Below are 23,666 nucleotides of genomic sequence, written 5' to 3'. Positions count from 1 at the left end.
TGGATGATTGCACATTGTTGTCCTGGAAGAATCTTCGAAGTATCACGAGATAGGTGGCTCCTCCCCTGGACTACAGTGCGCATGGGCATCGACTCCATCCCCAGATTGTTTTTTTCCGCCATTGGGTTCGGATGTGTTTCGGTTCCCTCTGTCGGAATCGATAGTTGTTTAACTTCTTTTACTTGAGACCAAAAGGTCTTTAGGACTCGCGTCGGTATTGTCTATTGTACGGGTTCGTTTGTTTCATCGACTCCGAGCCAACACTGCCCTTCCGCGTGCCTTCGGCGCGGACAGGCCTACACGACGCTCCAAACGACTTTCATCATGGAACGAAGTCCATTTAAGAGGTGCCCGGTGTGTGCCTCGAAGTACCCACATATCGATGTGCACCCAGTGTGCAATAAGTGCTTGTCGCCGGACCACGACGAGGCCAAGTGTATGGCCTGCTCCAAGTTCCGGTCGAAGAAGACACTTAAGCTCCGCCGAGCTGCAAGACTGCAGGCCCAGCGATCGGCACCCCCTCCGACGGACATCTTCGACACGGAGGATGTCGGCGACGACACTATCCAGGATATCACGGAATCTAACCCGGCGTCGGAGGTCGAGGAAGACTACGACGCGGAAGACGAGGATTTCGATGAAGTCGTCGAGGAGGTAGGGGACGACGACGGAGCCATTGCCACCGTAGAGGATAGCTCGGAAGAGGAGCTTCCTCACACTGACTCCGGGGCCAGCCACCATTCTAAGGCCCAGGCCGAGGGGTCGCCTTCGGGCCTTACCCAAAGTCTTGATTCCCATCCCACGGCTCCGCCTTCCGGCCCGGCCACGGACATTGATACGGCACCACTTACGGTACAGAAACCGAAAGTGGAACCATCGGTCTCGACGCCAGACGTATCGAAACCGAAAGCGCAAGTCGCACTGGTCGGGTCGAAGGCTTCGGAGGCCTCGGCGCCGAAGAAATCCAAGATGGCCGTCGAGCTCAAGAGCCACGCCAAAATGGCCGACCCAAAGACTACGGTGCCGAAGGTGAAGACGGCCGACGCGACTGCGTCGGCGCCGAAGTTGGTCGACGCACTTAAGAGTCGCATCGATACCAAGAAGGTCGACGACCATAAGAAGGCCACGAAGAAGCGGCAGGACGACCCCAAGTCTATCACTGCCCCGCTTCCAATCGACAAGGCCAAGGGGCCAGCTGCGTCGGCTCCGAAGACTGCGGCCTCGGTCGCCGGCCCAAAATCTGCTTCAGAAGACTCTTTCGAGCCGGTGCGTCCCTCCGCCTCGCTCACTAGAAAGGTCAACGAGTCCCTTCAGCGTATTAGGGAGGGGACCGCAGCAGTCGAGCCGCAGGACACTGTGCCGCCCAAGCCTCTCCAGAAACCGGCAAAAGCGCCAACGCCGATTCTGTTCACGTTGCCGCCGAAGATGGCGCCGAAGGCTTTCACAGCAAAGCCTGGGGCCGGGGTGCCCTTGAAGTTATCTTCGGCGCCGAAGGCATCGTTGGTGGTTCCAAGCCCGCGCCACCAACCAATAGCAGAAGAAGAGCGTCGAGAAGTGATCGACGCCAACACAGGCAAACTCTCTCTCCTTAAAAGGAAGATCACCCCTGAACCAGCTTTGAAGCATTTCCAAATCCCACTTAAGAAAAAGATGGACTCTGCTGGTGCCTCTGCCCCTTTGGAGCCTGCATCACCCCAAGGCCATGAACTTTCACCCACTCATTCTAATGTTGAGGAGGGTGATGGTAACGACGAGGATGAGTATGCCTATCCAGTCTACTCAGACCCAGAGGATGTGACTGAGCCTTGGTCTGCTGGTGGCGACCCTGGGGACCCGCATTCAGGACAGGAGCCTCAGCTCTTTTCAGCAAATACTTCCCCAACTGAGGACTCTGCAGCTTTCAATGCTCTAATTGAGAGAGCGGCAGCCAACCATGACGTCGATCTCCATGCTGACCCAGTAGACGTCTGTAGGAGAGTAGGGTCTGCAATCCTATGATCACCCATATTTTTTGCTTTTGTTTCACTGGTTTACGACTTTCTCTGGCTGTGGGCCTGCCAATCAGACCCACAGCCTGGCTGTTCTCTTTCTAAATTACGACATGTACCCTAGGTGCATTTACCAATTGGTACTGGGCCACCTTATCGGACCCTATAACTCAGGGCATAGGTGTACCCAGGGCTGCCAGCGGCTGCAGCATGTATTATGCCACCCCTGGCTGGCCTCCTAAATTTGACACAACTGGCTGCATGACAGCTGGGGCAAAGTCGTGTAATCACCCTTTGCTGTAGGTGTAGTATACCTATACCTAACCCTAAAATGGACACACAGATTCCTATCAGTCACTCCTATGGCAGGCCTTGACAATCCTGAAGGCAGAGTGCTTGGAATCGTGTGAGATGGTGCTCTGGCATGAGCTGAGCCTGTCTGCAGCTTGCGGAACCAAGTCCTAATAGCTGTTCCATGATATCGCATACCATATACTCTTAAGTGCATTATAATCCTCGCGGTGAAATGCTAACTTTGGTATTGCTTTATCAAAACATGTCGAGTAAGGTGTCATACGAATTGGAATACTAACCCCTCGCCAATTCTGGCGACGGGGTTAGCATTCCACCCTTCTAGAGGGACACGACATGTATGTAACTGTGAACCCCGGTTAAAGTTAACTGAAGCCTCAGCTCCACAAAATGGATGCTGCCACCACAGACACGAGTCTGACCTCCTGCTGCTGGGAGTCCTTCCAGCGAGGGAGGCCTGGACAAAGGGTTTCCTGTCCGGGGCGGTGCTAGCACCGTCCCAGACACGGTTTTGTGTATCCTGGGTAGGCAGGGCTTTTCAGGAAGGTGACTGCTGAGTGGCACCCCGGTGCTCACTACGCATAGGCCGGTCTGAACCAGTTCCAGGGGCACACCAGCCCCTGGCCTGGGGAAGTCCGGCATGGCAGAGGGGTGTAACCACCCCCCTCCTAGTCCCACCCATAGGCAGGACCTAGTCACCGGGTCAGCCCCCTTTTTTAGTATAAAGATGGGAGCGGGCCCCCTGTTAAAATTAGATCATCTTTGGAATCAAGACACGACTTTCTGCGAAAGGACTTCAAGATTTCTTCATCAAGATTCTCCCTTGTGGCTAAGGAGTAGTCACCCTGCATCCGCAGGCACCATCCTAAAGACCACTGCGGTCTGCTGCAAGTCCTTCATCACGAATCCGACGACCCAGCTCGACGAGACCCGGCTTCCCTGGCACCTCTGACCTCTACTCACCTCTACAGCAAAGCTGAGAACCGTGAGTGCGACGAGACCTCGAGGGACCGACGATCGCCAAGACTGCACGACATCTTTACAACAAGCCCACCGTGTCCTCCACTGGTGAGTGCTTTGGGGTCCGAGAAGCCCCAACCCTGCGCAGCTCCAGCACCCAAGATCAGCCTCCCTGCATCTCCACGATCTGCGTGGGGCCCTTCTGCTGTTTGCTGTGCACCGCGTTGTTTGGCTACTAGCCGGCTGGCTTGTGGCCTTCTGAACGACGCCCGACGACATCACTGCTGCTGGTCTGGTTGCTCCAGACTGGCCCTTGCTTCCTTCTTTAAGAGAGGCACCCCGGACCCTCCTGGTCCACTCCAGACGCCATTTTAGGTCCACCGCGTGGGCTTGAATTTGCCAAGGCTTTGTTGCCCAATCCTGGGTCCAGCGACGCCGACAGCTTCTATCTTCGTGGGACAGCTCGATCCTCCTTCCTGGTCGCCGACAACGCCTCCTGGTCCGTGAGATCTTCGAGCACAGCGTCACCCACTCGCCTTGTCGAGGTGGCTACCATCCGGTGCCCTCCTGGTGCCCACTGACTACTGGCTAGTAGTCTCGAACTTGGTCCCCTCTGCTTTCAGGTGTCATCTTCCATCGATCCAGGCTTGGATCCACCGAACTTTCTTCACTGGTCGCCTGCCAGCAACTTCTTTCTTCCAGGCTCCTGGTCCGTCAACGAGGATTCCCGACGTCCTTTGAGTCCTATGCAGCTGCAGCCCCTGGGCTAGGTAACTTCGGCATTTCGGTGCCCCAGCATAGCCTCAGTATCCAAGGGTCAGAATCCACTTTCGTTTTCTTCCTACCAGGTCGGGTTCGCCCGAGAACACTAACTTTGCAATTTCTAGCTACCATAGACTTTGTCCCGCATCTCGCGTGAGAGTGCACACACTGCACCCGAGTCCCCTGGATCTCCTAGAAGTAATCTAACGATTCTATAGTCAAGTCCTAGCGATTCCAAAGCCTATTAGTACTGTACTTACCTGCTAGTAATTTCGCGTTTCCACTTTTCAAGTATATGGTTTTCCGTGCCCCTCGGGCATTTGTATATACTGTGCTAACTTAAGTATTTTTGTAAGAGTTTTGGTTTGTGCTCAGTACCCTGTCCTCATAAAGAGTACAGGGCTGTTGTGAATCTTAATAAATAACTGTTTATTTTCATAACACTTGTGTGGTGTCCTTTCACTTGGTATTCAAGGGGTATATGTGGTATAACAGCTGGCTTAACACGCCCTCTCGAGTCTTTAGCCTTAGACTGCTCGTATCCACGCTACTAGGATAGCTGGTCTATAAGGTTGACTTACAACCAATCATCAATAAGGGTTGCTGGACTGATACATAGTGTTCACTAGAATAGTGACCACTGCATATCAGGCCACCTTCTCACAACGTCGATTTTCTTTTTTACACCTTTTCAGTTGCTGAAAAAACTGTAAAGACTTTGCCAATGCTAAAAGGGGTGTTGAAACATGCACCAGAGGTCTTCAAGGAGCCCACCCGAGCAAGAGTCGTCAACCCACGTATTGACAAGAAGTACAAGGCAGCGCCCACTGATCCAACATACATCAAAGGACAGTTGCCTCTGGATTCCTTGGTTGTCTCCAATGCTCGCAAAAGAGCCAACTCACAGACTACGGGTGATGCTCCTCCCCCAGACAAGGAATCAAGAGTATTTGAGGCTTCGGGGAAACGTGTTGCTGCGCAGGCAGCCAACATATGGCGCATATCCAACACACAGGCGCTGCTTGCGCGTTACGACATGGCACACTACGACACTCTAGAGACCCTTCTACAACACTTGCCAGAGCAATATAAGGAAGCAGCTGAGATGTTGATACAGGAGGGTAAGCTTATCACCAATGCTTCAATTAAGTGCACTCTGGATGTGGCTGACACCGCCTCAAGAGCGATAAATACTAGCGTTCTACTGCGTAGGCATGCATGGCTCAGAATATCCGGTTTCAAACCAGACATTCAAACTACCATCCTCAACCAAACTGTCAACCCAGACCACCTGTTTGGCCCAGAAGTTGATACCACCCTCGAGAAAATGAAAAAGGACACCGACACCGCTAAGTCTATGGGTGCCTTGCAGTCCCAGCAGTTTCGGGGTGGTTCCTTTCGTCGCTCCAATAATAGAGGCACCTCGAGGGGTCAAGTGTCACGGTCAACGCAATTCTATAAGAGTAACACCCAACCCTCCTATACCAACAAGGGTCGGGGTGGATACCGTGGCAACAACGTCAAAGGCAGAGGACGTGGTAACAGCTCCAGGTCCTCCACCGCCAACAAACAGTGACGCCTTGTCACTGCCCCCCGACCACGCAACACCGGTCGGGGGAGACTCCAGCAGTTCCTGCCCGTGTGGAAGTCCATCACCACAGACAGGTGGGTCAGATCTCTTATCCAATATGATTATTGTCTGGAGCTCACATCCACTCCACCCAACATACCCCCAAAGAGCCGTCCTATGTCCGGCGAGCACTTGCACTTGTTGCAGCAGGAAGTCAACGTCATGCTGCAAAAAGGAGCAATAGAGCTCGTGCCCCTGCAGGAAAAAGGTACAGGAGTTTACTCCCTGTATTTTCTGATTCCAAAGAAGGACGGATCCCTCAGGCCAATCCTAGACCTCAGACCTCTCAACTTTTACATTCTGTCGGAACATTTCCATATGCTCACGCTGCAGCAGGTTCTCCCACTGCTTCGGCAAGGGGACTTCCTGGCAACTCTGGACCTCAAGGATGCGTACTTTCACATTCCACTGCATCCTTCACACAGAAAGTACCTCAGGTTCACCATTCAAAACCAGCACTACCAGTTCAAGGTTTTGCCTTTTGGGGTCACCACAGCGTCCAGGGTCTTCACAAAGTGCCTAGCGACGGTGGCGGCGCATCTGAGACGTCAGAACATCCACGTCTACCCCTATCTGGACGACTGGCTCATTCGAGCGAAGTCGGCCCAGCAGTGCGCCGACCACGTGTCCCGCACCATTCACCTTCTGCATGATCCGGGGTTCTCACTGAATTACCCAAAGTCCCATCTCCAGCCCGCCCACATACGGCAGTATCTGGGTGCGACCATAGACACTCTGGTGGCCACAGCACAGCCGAATTCAGTGAGAGTCGACAGCATTCAATCGCTGATCCAAAAATTCAGACCTCAACACTCGCTTCCAGCAAGAGTGTTCATGCAGTTGATAGGCATGATGGCCTCCTGCATCTCCATAGTCCCACACGCGAGACTACATATGCGTCCGCTTCAGGAGTGCTTAGCACGTCAGTGGACTCAGGCTCACGGGCAGTTGAAAGACCTAGTGTTGGTGAGCGGTCGGGCATACAACTCTCTGCATTGGTGGAATCCACAAAACCTTTGCAAGGGCCAACCGTTTCAAGAGCCTGTGCCGCAGATTACCCTGACAACGGACGCTTCTCTCCAGGGATGGGGAGCGCATGTACTCCAATACACTGTGCAGGGACTATGGACACTACAGCAAGGGAAGATGCACATCAATGTACTGGAACTGATGGCGATCTTCATGGCCTTAAAGGCATTCAAAGTACATCTGTGCAACAAGGTCGTGTTGATCCGGACGGACAACATGACGGCCATGTACTACATTCAGAAACAGGGGGGCACACACTCTCCACAGCTGTCTCATCTGGCTCAGAGCATGTGGAAGTGGGCCATTCAGAGGAACATTTTCCTCATGGCAGAACATCTCCCAGGCAAGGACAATCAGATGGCGGACCTGCTCAGCAGGCACAGCCACCAAATGCACGAGTGGGAGATATATCCATCAGTACTCCAACCGTACTTCCAAAGGTGGGGTCATCCAGAGATCGACCTGTTCGCCACAAGGGAGAACGCAAAATGCCGAAGCTTCGCCGCCAGGTTCCCACACCCGCAATCGCAGGGCAATGCAATATGGATGAACTGGTCAGGCAGATTTGCGTACGCTTTTCCCCCAGCACCTCTGATACCGCTGGTGGCACGCAAGCTCAGGCAGCACTCGATGACTCTCATCCTAGTTGCTCCAACGTGGGCTCGCCAATCATGGTACACCACATTTCTGGAACTTTCCGTGGTACCGCAATAAAGGCTTCATCTCACACCCAGCCTTCTGACGCAGAGCCATGGCGACATTCAGCACCCAGATCCGCAACAGCTCAACCTGGCGATCTGGCTCCTGAAGTCCTAGAATTTGGCTACCTTAACCTTCCTCCCAATTGCATGGACATCATTCGGGAGGCAAGAAAGCCCACTACTAGAGCATGTTATGCGGCAAAATGGAAGCGGTTTGTCATCTATTGCGCAAACCACAACATTGATCCACTGGATGCTTCCATTCAGAACATCATCTGTTACCTATTCCATCTATACAAGTGTAATCTGGCATATACTTCCATTCGCATTCACCTGTCTGCGATGGCCGCATACCTCCAAAATAGGCAGCACCTTTCACTTTTCAAAGTGCCTGCCATCAAGGCATTTCTGGAAGGCCTCAAAAGAGTCATTCCGCCACGGGCTCCACCAGCTCCGGAATGGAACCTCAATGTGGTTCTTACAAGACTGATGGGTCCTCCCTTTGAGCCACTACATTCTTGCGAACTTCAGTTCTTAACATGGAAAGTGGCTTTCCTGGTAGCAATTACATCGCTACGGAGGGTTAGTGAGCTGCAAGCCCTCACAATCCAAGAGCCTTTCTTCCAAGTTCATTCTAACAGAATAGTGCTCCGCACTAACCCTAAATTTCTACCCAAGGTTGTGTCTCAGTTCCACATCAACCAAACCATTGAGTTGCCGGTGTTCTTTCAAAATCCAGAGTCGCTGGCGGAGCGGATGCTCCAAACCCTTGACGTTAAACGGGCCCTTATGTATTACATTGATAGGACCAAAGATTTTAGAAAGACCAAGCAGCTTTTTGTTGCCTTTGCGCCACATCACAAAGGTAACCCTATTTCCAAGGCTGGTATTGCTAGGTGGATCGTGAAATGTATTCAAATCTGCTATGCAAAGGCAAAACGCACTCTTACAATTCCACCAAGAGCCCACTCCACCAGAAAGTTGGGGGCCTCTATGGCTTTCCTTGGAAACATTCCCTTAGAGGACATATGTAGAGCAGCCACATGGTCTACCACACATACATTTACTAAGCATTACTGTGTAGACGTGCACTCCAAACAGCAGGCAGCTGTGGGGCAGGCTGTTCTCAAAACACTTTTCCAAACTGCTGCAGCTGGCACGGGCGGCCGCCGCTAATGGAGGGACTGCTATGTATTCTATGCACAGATATGAATTCAGCAGCCCACATGCCTCGAACTGCAAATGCTACTTACCAGTAGGCATCTGTTCTTGGCATGTAGGGCTGCTGACATTCATATCGCCCGCCCTCCTCCCCGGCGCCCGTAGCAGCTGCAGTGTTCACATATCATTTCATGGCATGGTCATCATTCACTGAGTTTCACTCCATCTTGGCCACAATGGCTAAAAACAATCGGGGGATGGAGTCGATGCCCATGCGCACTGTAGTCCAGGGGAGGAGCCACCTATCTCGTGATACTTCGAAGACTCTTCCAGGACAACAATGTGCAATCATCCGGACCCAACACTAGGCGGCGATCTATGCACAGATATGAATGTCAGCAGCCCTACATGCCAAGAACAGATGCATACTGGTAAGTAGCATTTGCATCCACAAGAACTATGTCTGCTTCTGCAGCCTTATTTGCTGGAGTCTCACTGGAGAACATTAGTTGTGCTGCGACATGGAAAAATGTCCACACATTCACAAAGCACTACTGCTTATAATCTGCGTCGCAGGACGATGCAGCAGTGGGTAAAGCTGTTCTGCAACATCTCCTTCATTATGGTTAGATTTTTAATGTTTCTCTTATTGCATTTTATGATGTATGAGTATAATCATATGCACTGTAGTGTTTCTGGTGGTCAGATTATGTTTCTTAATATGATACCTGACTATATTTATTTCATTCAGAAGGTTTCTGCATTTTTATGTATTTACATAGTCTACTGCTCTATGACCTTCCGGATGTGTGGGGGATATGTAGATTTACGCTTTGTCTCCCACCTTCCGCAAACGACATTATTGGGCTTACTACTTACTATTCTGATTCAGGCATGTGAATCTATGAAAGATATCCCAATACTGGATATGAAAACAAGTTACTTACCTGTAACTACGTTATCCAGTATTGGTATCTTTCATAGATTCACATGCACCCACCCTCCTCCCTGGCAGGACAGTTCTCTAATGGGGAAATCTACTTCTCACTTGTGCGAACTGCCTCTGCTGGGAAGGTTCTAGAGGGTTCTGGCATCTGATTTGTTGGAGCTGTTTTCAGCTCTTTTCATATAATGAGGTAGATAGGCTACTAAGCTTTGGGCCTTTTGGGCCTACTGTCTTGTCAGCCTACTACAATCTTATTCTAAGGCACTGCTTTTATATATATTTTTATCATGGGACTCCCGCCTCGGCGACGGAGAATGATTCAGGCATGTGAATCTATGAAAGATACCAATACTGGATAACTGTAGTTACAGGTAAGTAACTTGTTTTCTTCTACTCCTTCTTGGTCAATTCTCGACTTAGGTCGTGGTTCACATTCCACTATTTTAGTATATGGTTTTGGCCTCCACCTGGAGACCACTGTGTATTTGTGCTACTTACGTGTACTATTTCCTAAGTATTGGGTGTATTGTGTTTGTATCTCCAGGTAGAAGACAATACACTGTGTTAGTGAGTTTGTAATACAATACATATTTTTATAACTACACTGTGATACTTTTTCACTTAACCTATACCATAAGATTAAGTACTGATCAAACAAGCTGCTTTACACTCTTTCTGGACTAAGCTTGAGGGCTGCTCTCCCCAGCTACCACTTAGAGAGCTTTCTAAGGTTGTCTAAGACCACTAGAATCACCATAGAGGTTGTCTGGATTAGTGCAGTGTGCTGCACTTACAAAGTGAGCAACATATACTAAGCCAGCCTCTCACAGTGCCCTACAGACACTTTTTCCTTGTTGCAGGTTCTGTCACTCGTTGTACTGTAGTGCAGTCAAAATGTCCACTCCAAAAACCTCTTCCACCTTTTGAAGGCCTATGCTGCAGCTACCTTTGTGAGTTTACTATAGGGGTGGGTGTAGGGGTAACCAAGACCGTAGAAAGGGACTACCCCTCCAAAATACTATCTCTCCTCCTTCTCCCTGATCACACAACACCTGTTGGGGGAAGGCTGCAGGGATTTCTGCCCTGTTGGATAGAAATCACCTCTGACTGATGGGTCCTAGACTTAAAGGAGGGCTACTGTGTAGAACTCATTGATACACCACCAAATATCCTTCCCTATCCCCCTCCTGCCAACACACGGTGCCAGAAACATTTGCACCTGTTTTAGGAGTCAATACAGGCCCTCCTTGCCTAGGGTACTATAGGACTAGTTCTGCCACAAAACTGCGGAAAGGGTGTGTATTCCCTGTATTTCCTTATCTCCAAAAAAGGATGGCTTCCCTCAGACCCATCCTCGATCTCAGACCTCTCAACAAATACAATCTATTGGAGAACTTTCATGTGGTGACTCTTCAAGACGTCATACCATTACTGCAGTAAAGCAATTTCACGACTGCCCTAGATCTGAAGGATTCCTACTTTCACATACCCACCCATACAGGGCATCTTTGCGGGAGCGGTCCTAAAGCTTCTCGAGGTAGCGGTCGCGTGGAAGATTTAGAGACTGATCGAAGTCGAAGAAGCATTGTCGCTCTTCGACTTCTCCCCATCTGTCGGCCAATGTGGCGGGTGCCCCTCTCGCGGCTCTGCTTGCTTAGCCCGAAGGGTCGGCTCTGACTTTCCCTTCCTTCCCAGGACCCGGAGCGACCCCGGCCCAGCTGTGAGCTTTTTACGAAGCGATGCATATTTGGGCAGCCCAGCCCCGCTGGCGTGCCTTTCGGCCAAGCGGACTCGGCTGGGGCCCTGGGTCTTGAACGCCGGCCGGGTCTGGCATCTGCACCTCTGGGTCGCCTTGAATCCAGGCCTGGATCCGGAGCGGCGCCGGTTGGCCTCATAACACCTCCACCGGCACCACGTCCACTGCCTACGCCGGTTGTATCCCCAGCCGGCGTTGAGCCCCGCCTCCACCCTGAAGTGGACATGGAGCCGGACCAGCGTTGATGGGTACTTGTGTTCCCCACTTCAATTTTAAGGCCACATTGGCAACCAGAGGAGGGTGAAGAGGACTGGTAGGGGTCTGGTGACCCTTTAACTGACCAGTTGGAGTACGACTGGGACTGGAGAGAGGAGTTGGGGGAAGCTGTGGAAATGAGCCTTTTTAGGGGCCCAATGGTGCAGGGGTTCACCCTTATCTGTCCACTGGTCATTAAACCAACAAAATAGAGATTGACACTGAAGCTGGAATATCAAACTACACGTTTATTAATCACTCATGAGTGGGACTACATGAATACAACCCCCTCAGGCATTTTATACCTAGTTTGATGCACAGTAAGCATGGAGACTCAAATAGAAGGTACAGACATACACAGGAATAGCTATCGACTAACATGGGCAGATAGAAACCACTTTTTTTTTTTTGCAGAGTTTTATATAGCGCGAACTTGAACCGAACCGAATCGGTTATCAGAGCGCTTTACATGGCACCAGTTACGTAGGAGACACATTCATTTTTTTTTTTTGTTAGGCACGGGTAGATTAAGTGATTTGCCCAGAATCACAGGATGTTTGGCGTCGTTGCCGAGACTCGAACCCAGATCCCCAGACCTGACAGTTACATTCTAAGATAGGTGCATTCGAGCAGCTACAGGCCTCTCTGAGCTTACACAGTGCCCTGGCTCAGTACAGAAGGAGTTAACTACTGTTGATGACTCAAGCTGAATAGAAAGGCAGGCAACAGTGAAGACAGCAAAATCACGTGGCTTAACACCAAAGCCAGTGGTCTGGATACCTCCCCAGGCCATGGAATGTTGGTTCCTCCTACCGTGGCTACGGTGGAGGGAGCATCTTACGCAATGGTATTGGGTTGGGCAGACGAGGCTCTCAACCTCTAGCTAACTATGGTAGCAGTCAGCACTAACCTGACAGAAGTGCTTCAGCCGGCAGCGAGCTCTTTGGAGCCCCTCATGCCGTTCAATGAAGCCCTAACGGACATCCTTCTGGGCACCTGGTCCAGGCCCAACACAGGGGCTCCTATGGATAGGATGATTGCCCGATGCCACCGCCTGGCTCCCGGTGACCCTACTTTCCTTTCCCAACACCCTACCCCTGAGAGCTTGGTGGTCCAAGCCTCCACGTCAGAAGGCGCATTCCCTACTGCACCACCTGATCGGGAATCCAAAAGGCTCGACCATCTTGGTAAGAAGATGTTCTCTTCCTCCAGGTTGGGACTGCGGTCAGTAAACACTGTATGTCTGTTGGTTCCGTTACACCTACTCTGTGTGCCATACGGTAGCGCAGGTGCTGCCCCAGTGCCCGGAGAAGGCCCGGGCCATGCTCTCCTGTGCAGTCGCTGAGGGGAGAGCTGCAGCTAAGTTTACTATACGCTGCTGACTGGACACAGCTGATTCACTGAGCAGGACGATTTCAATGTCGGTAGCCCTTTGAAGCTACGCCTGGCTGAGGTTGATTGGTTTTTTTCCGGGGATGTCCAAGCTACCCTGATGAACATGCCCTTTATGGCTGTCGCCTCTTCAGCGACAAAGCAGACAATGCGCTAGAGCGCTTCAAGGACTCTCGGGCTACGGCCAAGTCCTTGGGCCTCTCCACCACCCGTCCTGCGCAGTCTACTTTTGGCCCCCTTTCGTGGCTGTGGAAGGGGTGCCCCACCACGTCCCGCCCAGAGCCACAGGCCAGCGCAAGCTCTCCAGCCCCTGCACGGCTGGGGACGTGGAACCCACGGTCATGGGGGCCAGCGAGCGGACCAGCCCACCACCAGCCGCTCTGCAGCAGCCTCCAAATCCTCTAGTCTGACCTTTCTGGGTCGCCAGTGGGCAGCAGGATTCACCATCCCCCACTGGCGCACCATCACATCAGACAGGTGGGTTTTGCAGATAGTCCGAAGGGGCTACTCCCTCCTCTTAGAGACTGCCCACCCAGCCATGCCACCTCAGTACCATCGCATGTCAAAGGATCATCCTGCCTTTCTCCAACAGGAAGTTTCGTTGTGGCCAAGGGAGCCATTATTATTATTATGATGTTTCCTATATAGCGCCAGAATCGACCCCCGAAGGGGTATCTCCGCGCTTGCCTTGGGAACCCGTCCTGGCTTTTCCCTGTGAGATAGCCCCTACAGGGCATCCCCAAGGTGAAAGCCAGGCATCCCGCCGCGGGGGGGCCGTTGTGGAGATTAAGCAAGCTTAATGCCCAGAGTTGCAGAGTGTGAACCCATGATTAGGTCAGGCACCGAAGCGAGAATTATCGAGTCCATGGACATTTGAGCTCAAGACCCTGCCATCAAGCGAGTTCCTGCCCCAGAAGTAGGTCATGGTTGCTATTCCCACTACTTTCTGGTGCCCTATAGGACAAAGGCCTGCGTCCTATCTTGGATCTCAGGAACGTCAACCGCTTACTCCGGAAAGAGAAGGTCAAATGTTGATACTAGCTCAGATACTGTCTGCCCTCGACCCTGGAGACTGGATGGTAGCGTTGGACTTGCAAGACACTTACTTTCACATCCCCGTCCTGCTGGCCCGCCGACGTTAACTGTGGTTCACGGTAGGCCACGACCACTTTGTTTACTGTGCTGACCTTTGGCCTTACCAGTGCCCCTCAGGTGTTCGCGAAAGTGATGGTGGTCGCAGCTCATCTGCACAGAGCAGGAGTTTCAGTCTTCCTCTATCTCGACGACTGGCTGTTGAAGACGGGCTTGCCCCAGGCAGTTGTCTCCCACCTCCAGACTATGGCAGACCTCCTGCACTTGCTGGGGTTCACTATAAATGTGCCGAAGTCGCACCTTATTCCCTCTCAGATGCTCCTTTTCATCAGAGCGGCTCTGGACAAGACGCAGTTTCGGGCTTATCCTCCCGAGCAGCGAGTCCGGGATATTCGGGCTCTGATTCCGATCTTTCAACCTCTATCCTGGGTTTTGGTCAGAATGTCCCTGAGGCTGCTGGGCCTCATGGCCGGCTTCATCCTGCTGGTGGATCATGCCAGGTGGCATATGCGGGCTCTGAAGTAGGACCTGAAGTTCCAGTGGGCACAGCATCCAGGAAATCTGTCCGATTGCATCCAGATCTCAGATGGCACTGCATGTCAATTGCAGTGGTGGCTAATGAACCAAGATTGGGTCAACGGCAGATCCCTCTCTCCTCCCCAACTGGAGTTCGCAGTGGTGACGGATGCATCACTTCTAAGGTGGGACAGCCACATCTGAGAGGCGGAGATCAAAGCCTCTGGTATCCGGCGGAGTCTGGGCTCCACAACAACCTTCTGGAGCTTCGGGCGATCCGTCTTGTACAGCATGCATTCCTTCCCTCTGTCCGGGGAAAAGTGGCGCAGGTGTTCACGGACAACACCACCGCCATGTGGTACTGCAACAAACAGGATGGGGTGTGGTCAAGGACCCTATGTCAAGAGGCTCTCCGTCTCTGGACATGGCAGGAACATCACGGCATGTCCTTGGTGGTTCACACCTGGCGAGTTCACTGAACACCAGGGTGGATGAACTCTGCCGCTGGTGCATGATGGATCACGAATGGCGTCTTCACTCGGAGGTGGTACATGGTCTCCTTCAGCAGTGGTAGAGCCTTGGTTAAATCGATTTGCCACCGAAGAGAATGCGCAATGTCAGCAATTCTGCGTGTTGAAATTACCAAGGCGACACTCGCTAGACGACACATTTTGTCGCGAGTGGATTTGCGATCTTCTGTACTCCTTTCCCCTTATACCACTTCTGCCCAGAGTGCTAAAGAAGATCAAGCGCTCTGCCCAGAGTGCTAAAGAAGATCAAGCGCGACCAGACCCAAAGTTGTTCTTGTGGCTCCGGATTGGGCATGAAGAGTCTGGTATCCCGAGCTGTTACACATGCCCATCAATCCTCCGATCTGAATGCCTCTTCGGGAGGATCTTCTGTCCAGCTGCAGGGGACAGTCCTCCACCTGAACCTGTCCAGTCTCCACCTCCTTGCTTGGACATTGAGCAGCGACAGTGGACGGCCTTTGACCTTCCTCCTGAGGTCTGTGATCTTATCTTGGCAGCCAGGCGTCCGTCCACTAAGACGGTATCCGCCCGCAGATGGAACAAATTTATTGCATGGTGCGCAGCAAAGGCTGTGGATCCCTTTTCTGCCCCTCTTTCCGAGGCTCTCTTGTTCCTCCTGTCTTTTGCCTTGCAGGGCTCTGCCCTGGGCACTCTGAAGGGCTACCTCTCAGCCATTTCAGCCTTTCTTAGGTTTACTGATCAGCCTTCTCTTTTTAAGTCCCCTGTTGTAAATCTCTTCCTTAAGGGCATTACTCATCTTTTTCCTCCCGTCCCCTTCGTAATGCCTCCGTGGGACTTGAACTTGGTTCCTACTTACCGTATGTGCGCTACCTTTGTGCCATTTCATAGCTGTCCTCTCAGACTTCTTACCTTAAAGACTGCCTTTCTGGTTGCCATCACCTCTGCTCCCAGGGTGAGTGAGCTCCAAGCTCTTTCTTCAAAACCACCTTTCCTGGCTGTTCATCCGGACAAGGTCGTCCTCAGAACCAGACCTTCCTTTCTTCCCAAGGTGGTTATTTCTTTCCACATTGGTCAAACCATCACTTTGCCCACCTTCTTTCCGCCTCTGCATCCTTCTAAGGAGGAAGAGAGGCTCCACCATCTGGATCCAAAGCGTGCGCTTTCCACCTCTTTGTTGGCTACGTGGGTGCCAAAAAAGGTTGGGCCGTGCATAAACTGACCATCTCTAGATGGGTCGTTTTGTGCATTAAAGCTTGCTACTTCTTGGCAAAGATGGAGCCCTCAGTGGGACTGTGCGCCCATTCCACCAGAGCGACAGCAGCTACCACTGCTTCAGGACAGGGAGTTCCCCTCAATGACATCTGTCAGGCAGCTACGTGGGCTTCTCTGCACACGTTCACAAAACTCTACTGCCTGGACAGCCAAGTCCAGAGAGACGGCTTTTTTGCCCGTTCTGTTCTCCAGGACTTTCTGGTGTGAACTTGGTTTGCAGACCCATTTCCGGGGTTGGTATTGCTGGGGTATCTATTCTGAGGTAAGGAATCTATGACTAATCGTCTCTTTCAGATGAACAAGTTACTTAACTTCGGTAACGATGTATCTGTTAGAGACATAGATAAGTTATAGATTCCTTATCACCCCACCCATCCTCTCCATTCTTAGGAACTGACTTCTAGGGTCAGGGAATCCCTTTCAGGACCCTAGTTTTGTGCACCAGTGGTCAATGTCATACATGGCTCTGCGCTTCTGGCGTGGAATGTCATGTAAAAGAACTGACGTCAGCGTGCGAGGGCGGCGTCTAAGTAGCTAATGCGATGTCATCCCAAAGACGAACGCGGAGCCAACCAACGCCACCTTTCGACACGCAGGGGTACTGCTGACGAAAAGTTCTCTGGATCCAGTCTGACGCCTGGGTGTAATTCTAAGAAAAGGAATCTATAACTAATCTATGTCTCTTACAGATATATCATTACCAAAGGTAAGTAACTTGTTCTTTCGGTAGAGACTCTAACCCCAGATTCCTTACTGACCCCCTCTTCCTCATCGATCCTCTCCTCCTCATCGACCCTCTCCTCCTCATCGACCCTCTCCTCATTCCCGCCATACGATTTGGGCTTATCACCGAAAAGATCCCACTGCACATTGGTTCAGCGTTGGTTTTTATGTGGCTCTGTGTTGTTGGAGCAGATATAGTCACAAAGAAACTTATTTCAACAGGGTGGCGCATATATGGGCACCGCAATATCACTTAAAACACTGACATCTTTGACGCCTGGGGAAGATTCTCTGGTGAGGAATCTACGGTTATATAGTCATTACCATAAGAGGCTTTATAGAAAGGTAAGTAACTTGTTCATCAGGGTATCTTGTATCTCTACATTCAAAAGCATTAGAGGGGTCAGCCTCCTAGGCATACCACTGCTTCCTATATTTGTAATGCAACTACTTGGGTATCCCCCTCTATACACGCATTACTCTGGATGCATCTTCCTACAAAGAAACAGCTTTCAGTCATGACATTAAGCACAATATTTTGGCTAAAAAACCTAAATAAACTTTTCTCACATCCCACAATGTTATGCTGTACAATTACATTCTCACAATGCTTTTGGAGGGAGGGGAGAGTTAGTAGATCACAATAGGCTGGTAACAAGACCTTCAAGAGTTTCTGCATTCTTGGTCCTTGCTCCCCAATGCAGGCAAGACGACCCTTACTGCTAGCTTTATTTGCAAAAGATTTAAATGATTTTTTTGAAAAAAGGTTTTATACACGTAGCAGCTATGCAGACAGATCCTAATCTGCTATGAAGGTAAGGCAGTATGTCAGAATATTGAAATAACTGTCGTAACATTACCAAGCCATCAAGTTGGCTAGGTTATGTTCATAAAATGACCTAGTGCTATGGTCATGGGTTTTTTGTTCGTTTTTTAAGGTTTTGTTCTGTTAACCTCTTTCTTTCTTACTCCAATAGGTTTTATGTTTTCAAGGATTGAGGAGGAACACTTGTGGGAATGCAAACAGCTAGGTGCATATTCTCCCATTGTCCTCTTGAACACACTTCTCTTCTTCACTACAAAGTACTTCCAGCTAAAGAGTGTGAGCGATCATCAGAAACTCTCCTTTGCATATGTCATGAGACGTACCAGAACTCTAAAATACAACACCAAGACCACCTATTTGAGGTTTGCTTCACCGTATCACAAGCTGGATGTAGACTCAGGTACGTGTTCTCTGTGTATTATAACATGAATGTATTTTAATTTTAGTTTAGTATGTACGATAAACCATGAAATTGCTAACATTCAAGGAACTTGTAATTTCTAGCCATTTGGCTGTGTGGGAATTACAATCCTTTCACAATGTGTACAACCAAAATCTGCATTAACAGACTGGCGGTATGGTGGCAGTCTACTGATTTTTCCAATTTTACATTTTAGTAGTAAATTATAGACTAAGATGTGAGAAAGGATTGTTCACACTGCAGTTACTGAGTACCCAAGGCTTCAAAAGCAGACATGTGTAACTCATTGAATTATTTTTTGTGGGCTTGTTTTGGAATGCATGCATTAATGATTGTATTACATAAAACATAAAAGCACTCCGGTACACTCTACAGTAATGTCAATGCTTTTGTACCTCTATATATAGGAATTGTCTTCAGGTGCATTTTCATGTAGTAATGTGTTTTGTAAGAGTTGCATGAGGATGAATACAAATTAATCCACATATATTTTAAATAATTTATAGGACAGACCTATTTGTCCTGTTCGGCGCTTGAAAGCATATACATATTTGCAGGTAATAAGGGCCCTAAACGTAAAATTAAATAACATAATTTTTGTTGGCACAAACATCCTCTGCATAACTATATTAAAGCAGTGCTTTCCTGCTCTTTCATATTTCTTAACAGCACTGTCTTTTTCCTTAATGGGCTCGACAGTTGTGTAACCCAATACAGGTCAACCTCTAAATGTGTTCATAGCATGTGTTTCTATAGAGGCACATGCTCTGCATACTCCTTCCATGTGGTATCGGCTGCAGATGATTGCAAGACGAAGTGTTGAGTCACAAGATACCTTGTGACTTTCCCCCCGACCTAAAACCACAATTCAGCAGTACAAAGACTGCACCTTGGTTATTTATTTATTTTCTGCTATCTGGTTCGGATGTTTCAGTGCCAGCTCAAGGATCAACCACATCTTTTCTGAGACCTTTGGTGCCAGTAGTGGAGGATTCGGCTTTAGCTATGGAAGAACTCTTCACTGGATTAGTACCCACGTTTGACTTCACTTTGAGTGTCATCGATGCATCTTTCTCAATCATGTCGTATTGAGAATGACTGTTGAGAAGAACGTTATGGAGAAGAAGTCCCTCCAATTTTACCTTGAATGGTATTCCAAATGTCCTCAGTTCCGACCAACATCGGTATCTGTAAACTGTGCTTGTCTCTGGAGCACAAGGAGTTGACCTTGAATGCTGCACGGAACAGGATCAGGACCTCAACAGCCTGAGAGACCCCTCTGTTCCTGGAAAGCCTCCGGCAATAGGCACTGAGTCTCTAGCCCATTTATGCTGCATCAACCTGAGCATACAAGAAACAACCCACTAAACAGAAATCTGCTTTGAAGCTGACTCCATAACACACCCCGAGATGGGCTTCTAAACAGGCCTTGATGCTCAATCCGACTCGAACAAGACCCCTTTCCTCTTTGATCTTCCTGAGGTACATGATGTCAGAAATGGGAAGATTTTCATCTACCCATCTACAGGGAAAAGATAAACCCCACCGCCCCTATAGGACCAGCCCCATTTGCCTCACATATCTGAAAAAGTGGAAAGAAGAGGAAGCTCCTATTGGAGAAGATGACAAAGGAGATCTGGCTCTTTTTGATCCCTGGAAAAGTTAGAATCAAGGCTATTAGTCTGCCACCACAGCTTACTTCTAGGCCTTACACATCACAAGCTCTCCTTTGCCTCACACACCACCCTTAAATTGGTTATCACCACAATAGTTTTATTCACTCTGAACAAATTGGCTTGGCCCAAGGAAATTTCATCCTCCCCTAAAAACACTACTGCCTACCATGCAGTCATGTAGAAGACAGTGTACCATCACAAGCTTTAGCTTTGTGTTTGAGCGGGAGGATGGTTATCTGGTCGAGACTCTAAGACCTAGAATGTAGCCCATTATGAAGTTCAATACAGACAAGTTCAAGTACTCACAATGGTTAGAGTTATCTGAAAGAAACAGGTTAGTATTAGATTCCTTACCTTAGAATATCCCCAGGCGTCAGACTGGCTCCGGAAACATTTGAGCAGCAGTACCCTTGCACGTCGCTCGGCGTCGTCTGCGGCTCCGCGTCCGTCGTTGGCACCGGGATGATGTCGCCAGAATACTTAGACACCGCCCTTGCGCGCTGACGTCAGTTCTTTTTTCCGTGCCAGCAAGGGTCGATCTGGAAAAAGTGGTACCCTTAGTCAATTTTTGATCATTTTTTATCCTTTTTCGAAGTCTAACGACTCCGACGGTGCCGGTAGGGATGCCCGGGTTCAAACCCTGTACTGACTGCGACCGACTAATGTCGGTTACTGATCCCCCATCGCCGGTGTCTTCACTGCCTGGGCCTCGACGACAAGGCCTGCTCCTACTGCCGGGCCCTGACGTCCAAAGCTCGACGGGAGCAGTCCTGCAAGCGACTCGAGCTCCGGCAGTCGGTCCGCGCCGCTTGAGGTCCCGGTCCGCGAGGTGGTCGATGGACCGGTCACGGGGTCGGAGCCACCATAGCTCCAGAAGTCGTCTTCGGGCTCGAAGACCTCAGGTGAACACAAGAAGTCGAAGAGACGTCATCGCTCTTCCGACTCCCCCCGACGCTCTCGTGATGCGGCCGGGGGTTCGGGCGACACCTCCCTCGCGGCTCCACCGGAGCCGCAGGTGTCTCGGCCTGCTTCATACCCGTCGGTCCCTGGGCAGAAAGCAACGCCGGAGATCGAGGCCTTCCCCCCGGCCATGAGGTCACTCACTCCTCCGTCGGGCTCCGCGGCTCCTTCGGGCCCAGCAGCCCCGACTGGGGCCCCCAGCGGGTCGGGTGCTTCGGCCCAGGCGCCGTCGGGTGCTTCGGTCCAGACGCCGCCGGTGAGTTCGGTTCCGGCGCCGCAGGATCCGATTCCGGGTCGTCGCCGGTCAACCTTACGACCTCGCTGCGTCGACCCCCAAGGTGTTGCATCCGGAGCTGCCTCTGGGCGGCGCCGTCCCCGATCCCTCCCTCGATTCGGGTCCGGCGCCGTACCGGCGCCACTCTTGACACCAATGGGAGATTTCTACTTCTATGACCCGGCCCCATCCTTTGGTCCTGAGTTTCAGGAGATGGGTGGCGAGGGGTCTGAGGACCCTTTGGCACAGGAGTGCCAGTCTTATCAGGACTGGACAGGTGAGCTAGGGGAGGCCAGTGGTCTGGACACCTCACCAGACACTGGTTTTGTCTCCCCATCTACGGTGGTTACGGAGGAGGGGGCTGCCTATAGTGTGGTGCTGACGCGGGCGGCCTAGGCCTTGGGTCTGGAGCTCCCCGTCGCGGCCGTGAGGACTAACCTCCTCACTGAGGTCCTTAAACCGCAGGCAAGCTCGGCCGAGCCTCTGCTGTCGTTTAATGAGGCCTTGTCTGACGTTCTTCTGGGCACTTGGTCCAAGCCTGCTTCAGGTCAGCCTGTAGATAGGAACGTGGCCAGACGCCACCGCCCGGCTCCGGGCGACCCTTGCTTCCTGTCCACTCACCCCACCCCTGAGAGCCTGGTCATCCAGGCCTCTAACTCCCAGACCGCATTCCCGACGGCTCCCCCGGATCGTGAATCCAAGAGGTATGCGCTATATGGAAAAAGGTATTCTCCTCCCTGAGTTTGGGGTTGCGGTCAGTCAACACCGCGTGCCTCTTAGGCCATTACACCCACTCTCTGTGGGACATGGTCGCGGACGTGCTGCCGCAATGTCTGGAGGGGGTCCGGACTAAACTCGCCCAAGCCCTTGCGGAGGGTCGAGATGCGGCACAGTATTCCATCCGGTGTGGGGTGCATACCATGGACTCACTGGGCAGAGCGATGGCAACAACGGGGGCAATTCGTCGCCACGCCTGGTTGAGGTCTGCCAACATTTTTCGGCAGCTGTCCAACACACCCTTATGGACATGTCGGTTGATGGCCGTCGCCTCTTTGGCGACAAGGCAGACCATGCTCTTGAGCGCTTTAAGGACTCCAGGGCTACGGCCAAGTCCTTGGGCCTCCCGGCCCAGCGCCAACAAACGGCTGCCTTTCGCGGCCAAGGAAGGGACGCCCACATACGTTCTGCCAGCCACCGGCCACAGACTATGGTACAGCGCGGTGGCGGACGTGGAAACAGTTGTGGCGGCGGTCGGGGACAACGGCAAGTCCTCACCTGCCTTGCAGCATCAGCCTTAAAACCCTCCTAGTCCGTGCTTTCTGATAGATACATCTGCCAGTGGATTGCTCACCTTGTGAATATCCCCCTGCGTCAGCAGCATTCGGAAATTCTTTTTGTAGCTTTGCACCGACGTCACAGTCACGGCATCGCGCGTGACTCAGCTGACGTCACCGACACCATATTAGGCCCACGCCGGCGTGATGACATCAGTTCCCTTTTTTCCGTGTCGTCAACGCTAATGGTTTTCTGGGATCGTACAGTAGCTTTGTAGTAACTTTGTTACTCTGTGGTTATTTTCACTGTATCTTCGTCTTCTGTCGAGATGTCTTCGAAGAAGACTGGTTTTAAGGCTTGCGGGGAATGTGGCAAGACTATGTCCATAACTGACCCCCATGAGTGCTGCGTCTGAGCTCTGACCATGACGTCGAGGATTGCCCATCGTGCAAGAAGATGACTCCAAAGGCCCTTCGGGAGAGGGAGACAAAGCTCCTCGTTGCGAAACTAAAAAACAGGAAAGATAAGAAGACTTTGAAGTCTCGATCTCGGCGTTCGAGGTCTCGATCGAGGTCACAATCGAGGTCACGCTTGGAGTCGTCATCTGCTCATGCTTAAAAGACCTCTAAGAACAAGCATTGGAAATGTAATAGGTCTCGCATTAGGAAAGTTTGAGCTTTTTGTCTTACAAATTAATTTTTTTTTTATTTGTGTTGTTTTTTGAAATAGCTAAAATAATAGCTTTGTCATTTACAATGCCAATAGTTATAACTTTCGCAAATGTGACACTTATGGCATTTGTAATGCAACATGTTTTGTATTTACGTGACTTAGATATATTGATATTAGAAATAACAATGGCTTTTAATTTTTTTAAATAATGAATACTTAAATAATTTATTTAATTTGTAATGTCAATAGGTCTCGCATTAGGAAAGTTTGAGCTATTAGTATTGTAAATGACAATTTTTTTTAATTTATGTGTTGGTTTTGAGAATAGCGAAATAAATAGCTTTGTCATTTATAATGCCAATAGTTTTAACTTTCGCAAATGTGACATCTTTAGCATTTGTAATGCAATATGTGTTGTATTTACATGACTTAGATGTATTGATATTACAAAGAACAATGGCTTTTATTTTTTAAAATAATTAATACTTAAATAAAAGTTATTGTAATTTATAATGGCACTAGCTTAAATTGTTGTAAATATCTTTTGGGAAGATTATGTTCATTGTATTTTATTGT

General features: G+C 50.4%; 1 protein-coding gene across 9 annotated transcripts in view; it reads left to right on the top strand.

Moving 5' to 3' along the window:
- ZMYM4 (zinc finger MYM-type containing 4) overlaps window positions 1–23,666 on the top strand; it is a 1,284,131-nt gene that overhangs the window by 1,172,879 nt on the left and 87,586 nt on the right. For all 9 annotated transcript variants that reach the window (XM_086956525.1, XM_086956522.1, XM_086956517.1 and 6 more), the window contains one exon: window positions 17,964–18,212. In XM_086956525.1, coding sequence (XP_086812651.1) covers window positions 17,964–18,212 — 249 coding nt within the window. The remainder of the gene's footprint in view (window positions 1–17,963; window positions 18,213–23,666) is intronic.

Source organism: Lissotriton vulgaris, chromosome 2_1, assembly GCF_964263255.1.
Source record: "Lissotriton vulgaris chromosome 2_1, aLisVul1.2, whole genome shotgun sequence".
In the NCBI taxonomy this organism is placed as follows: domain Eukaryota; kingdom Metazoa; phylum Chordata; class Amphibia; order Caudata; family Salamandridae; genus Lissotriton; species Lissotriton vulgaris.
This window is presented reverse-complemented; position numbering and strand designations above follow the sequence as displayed.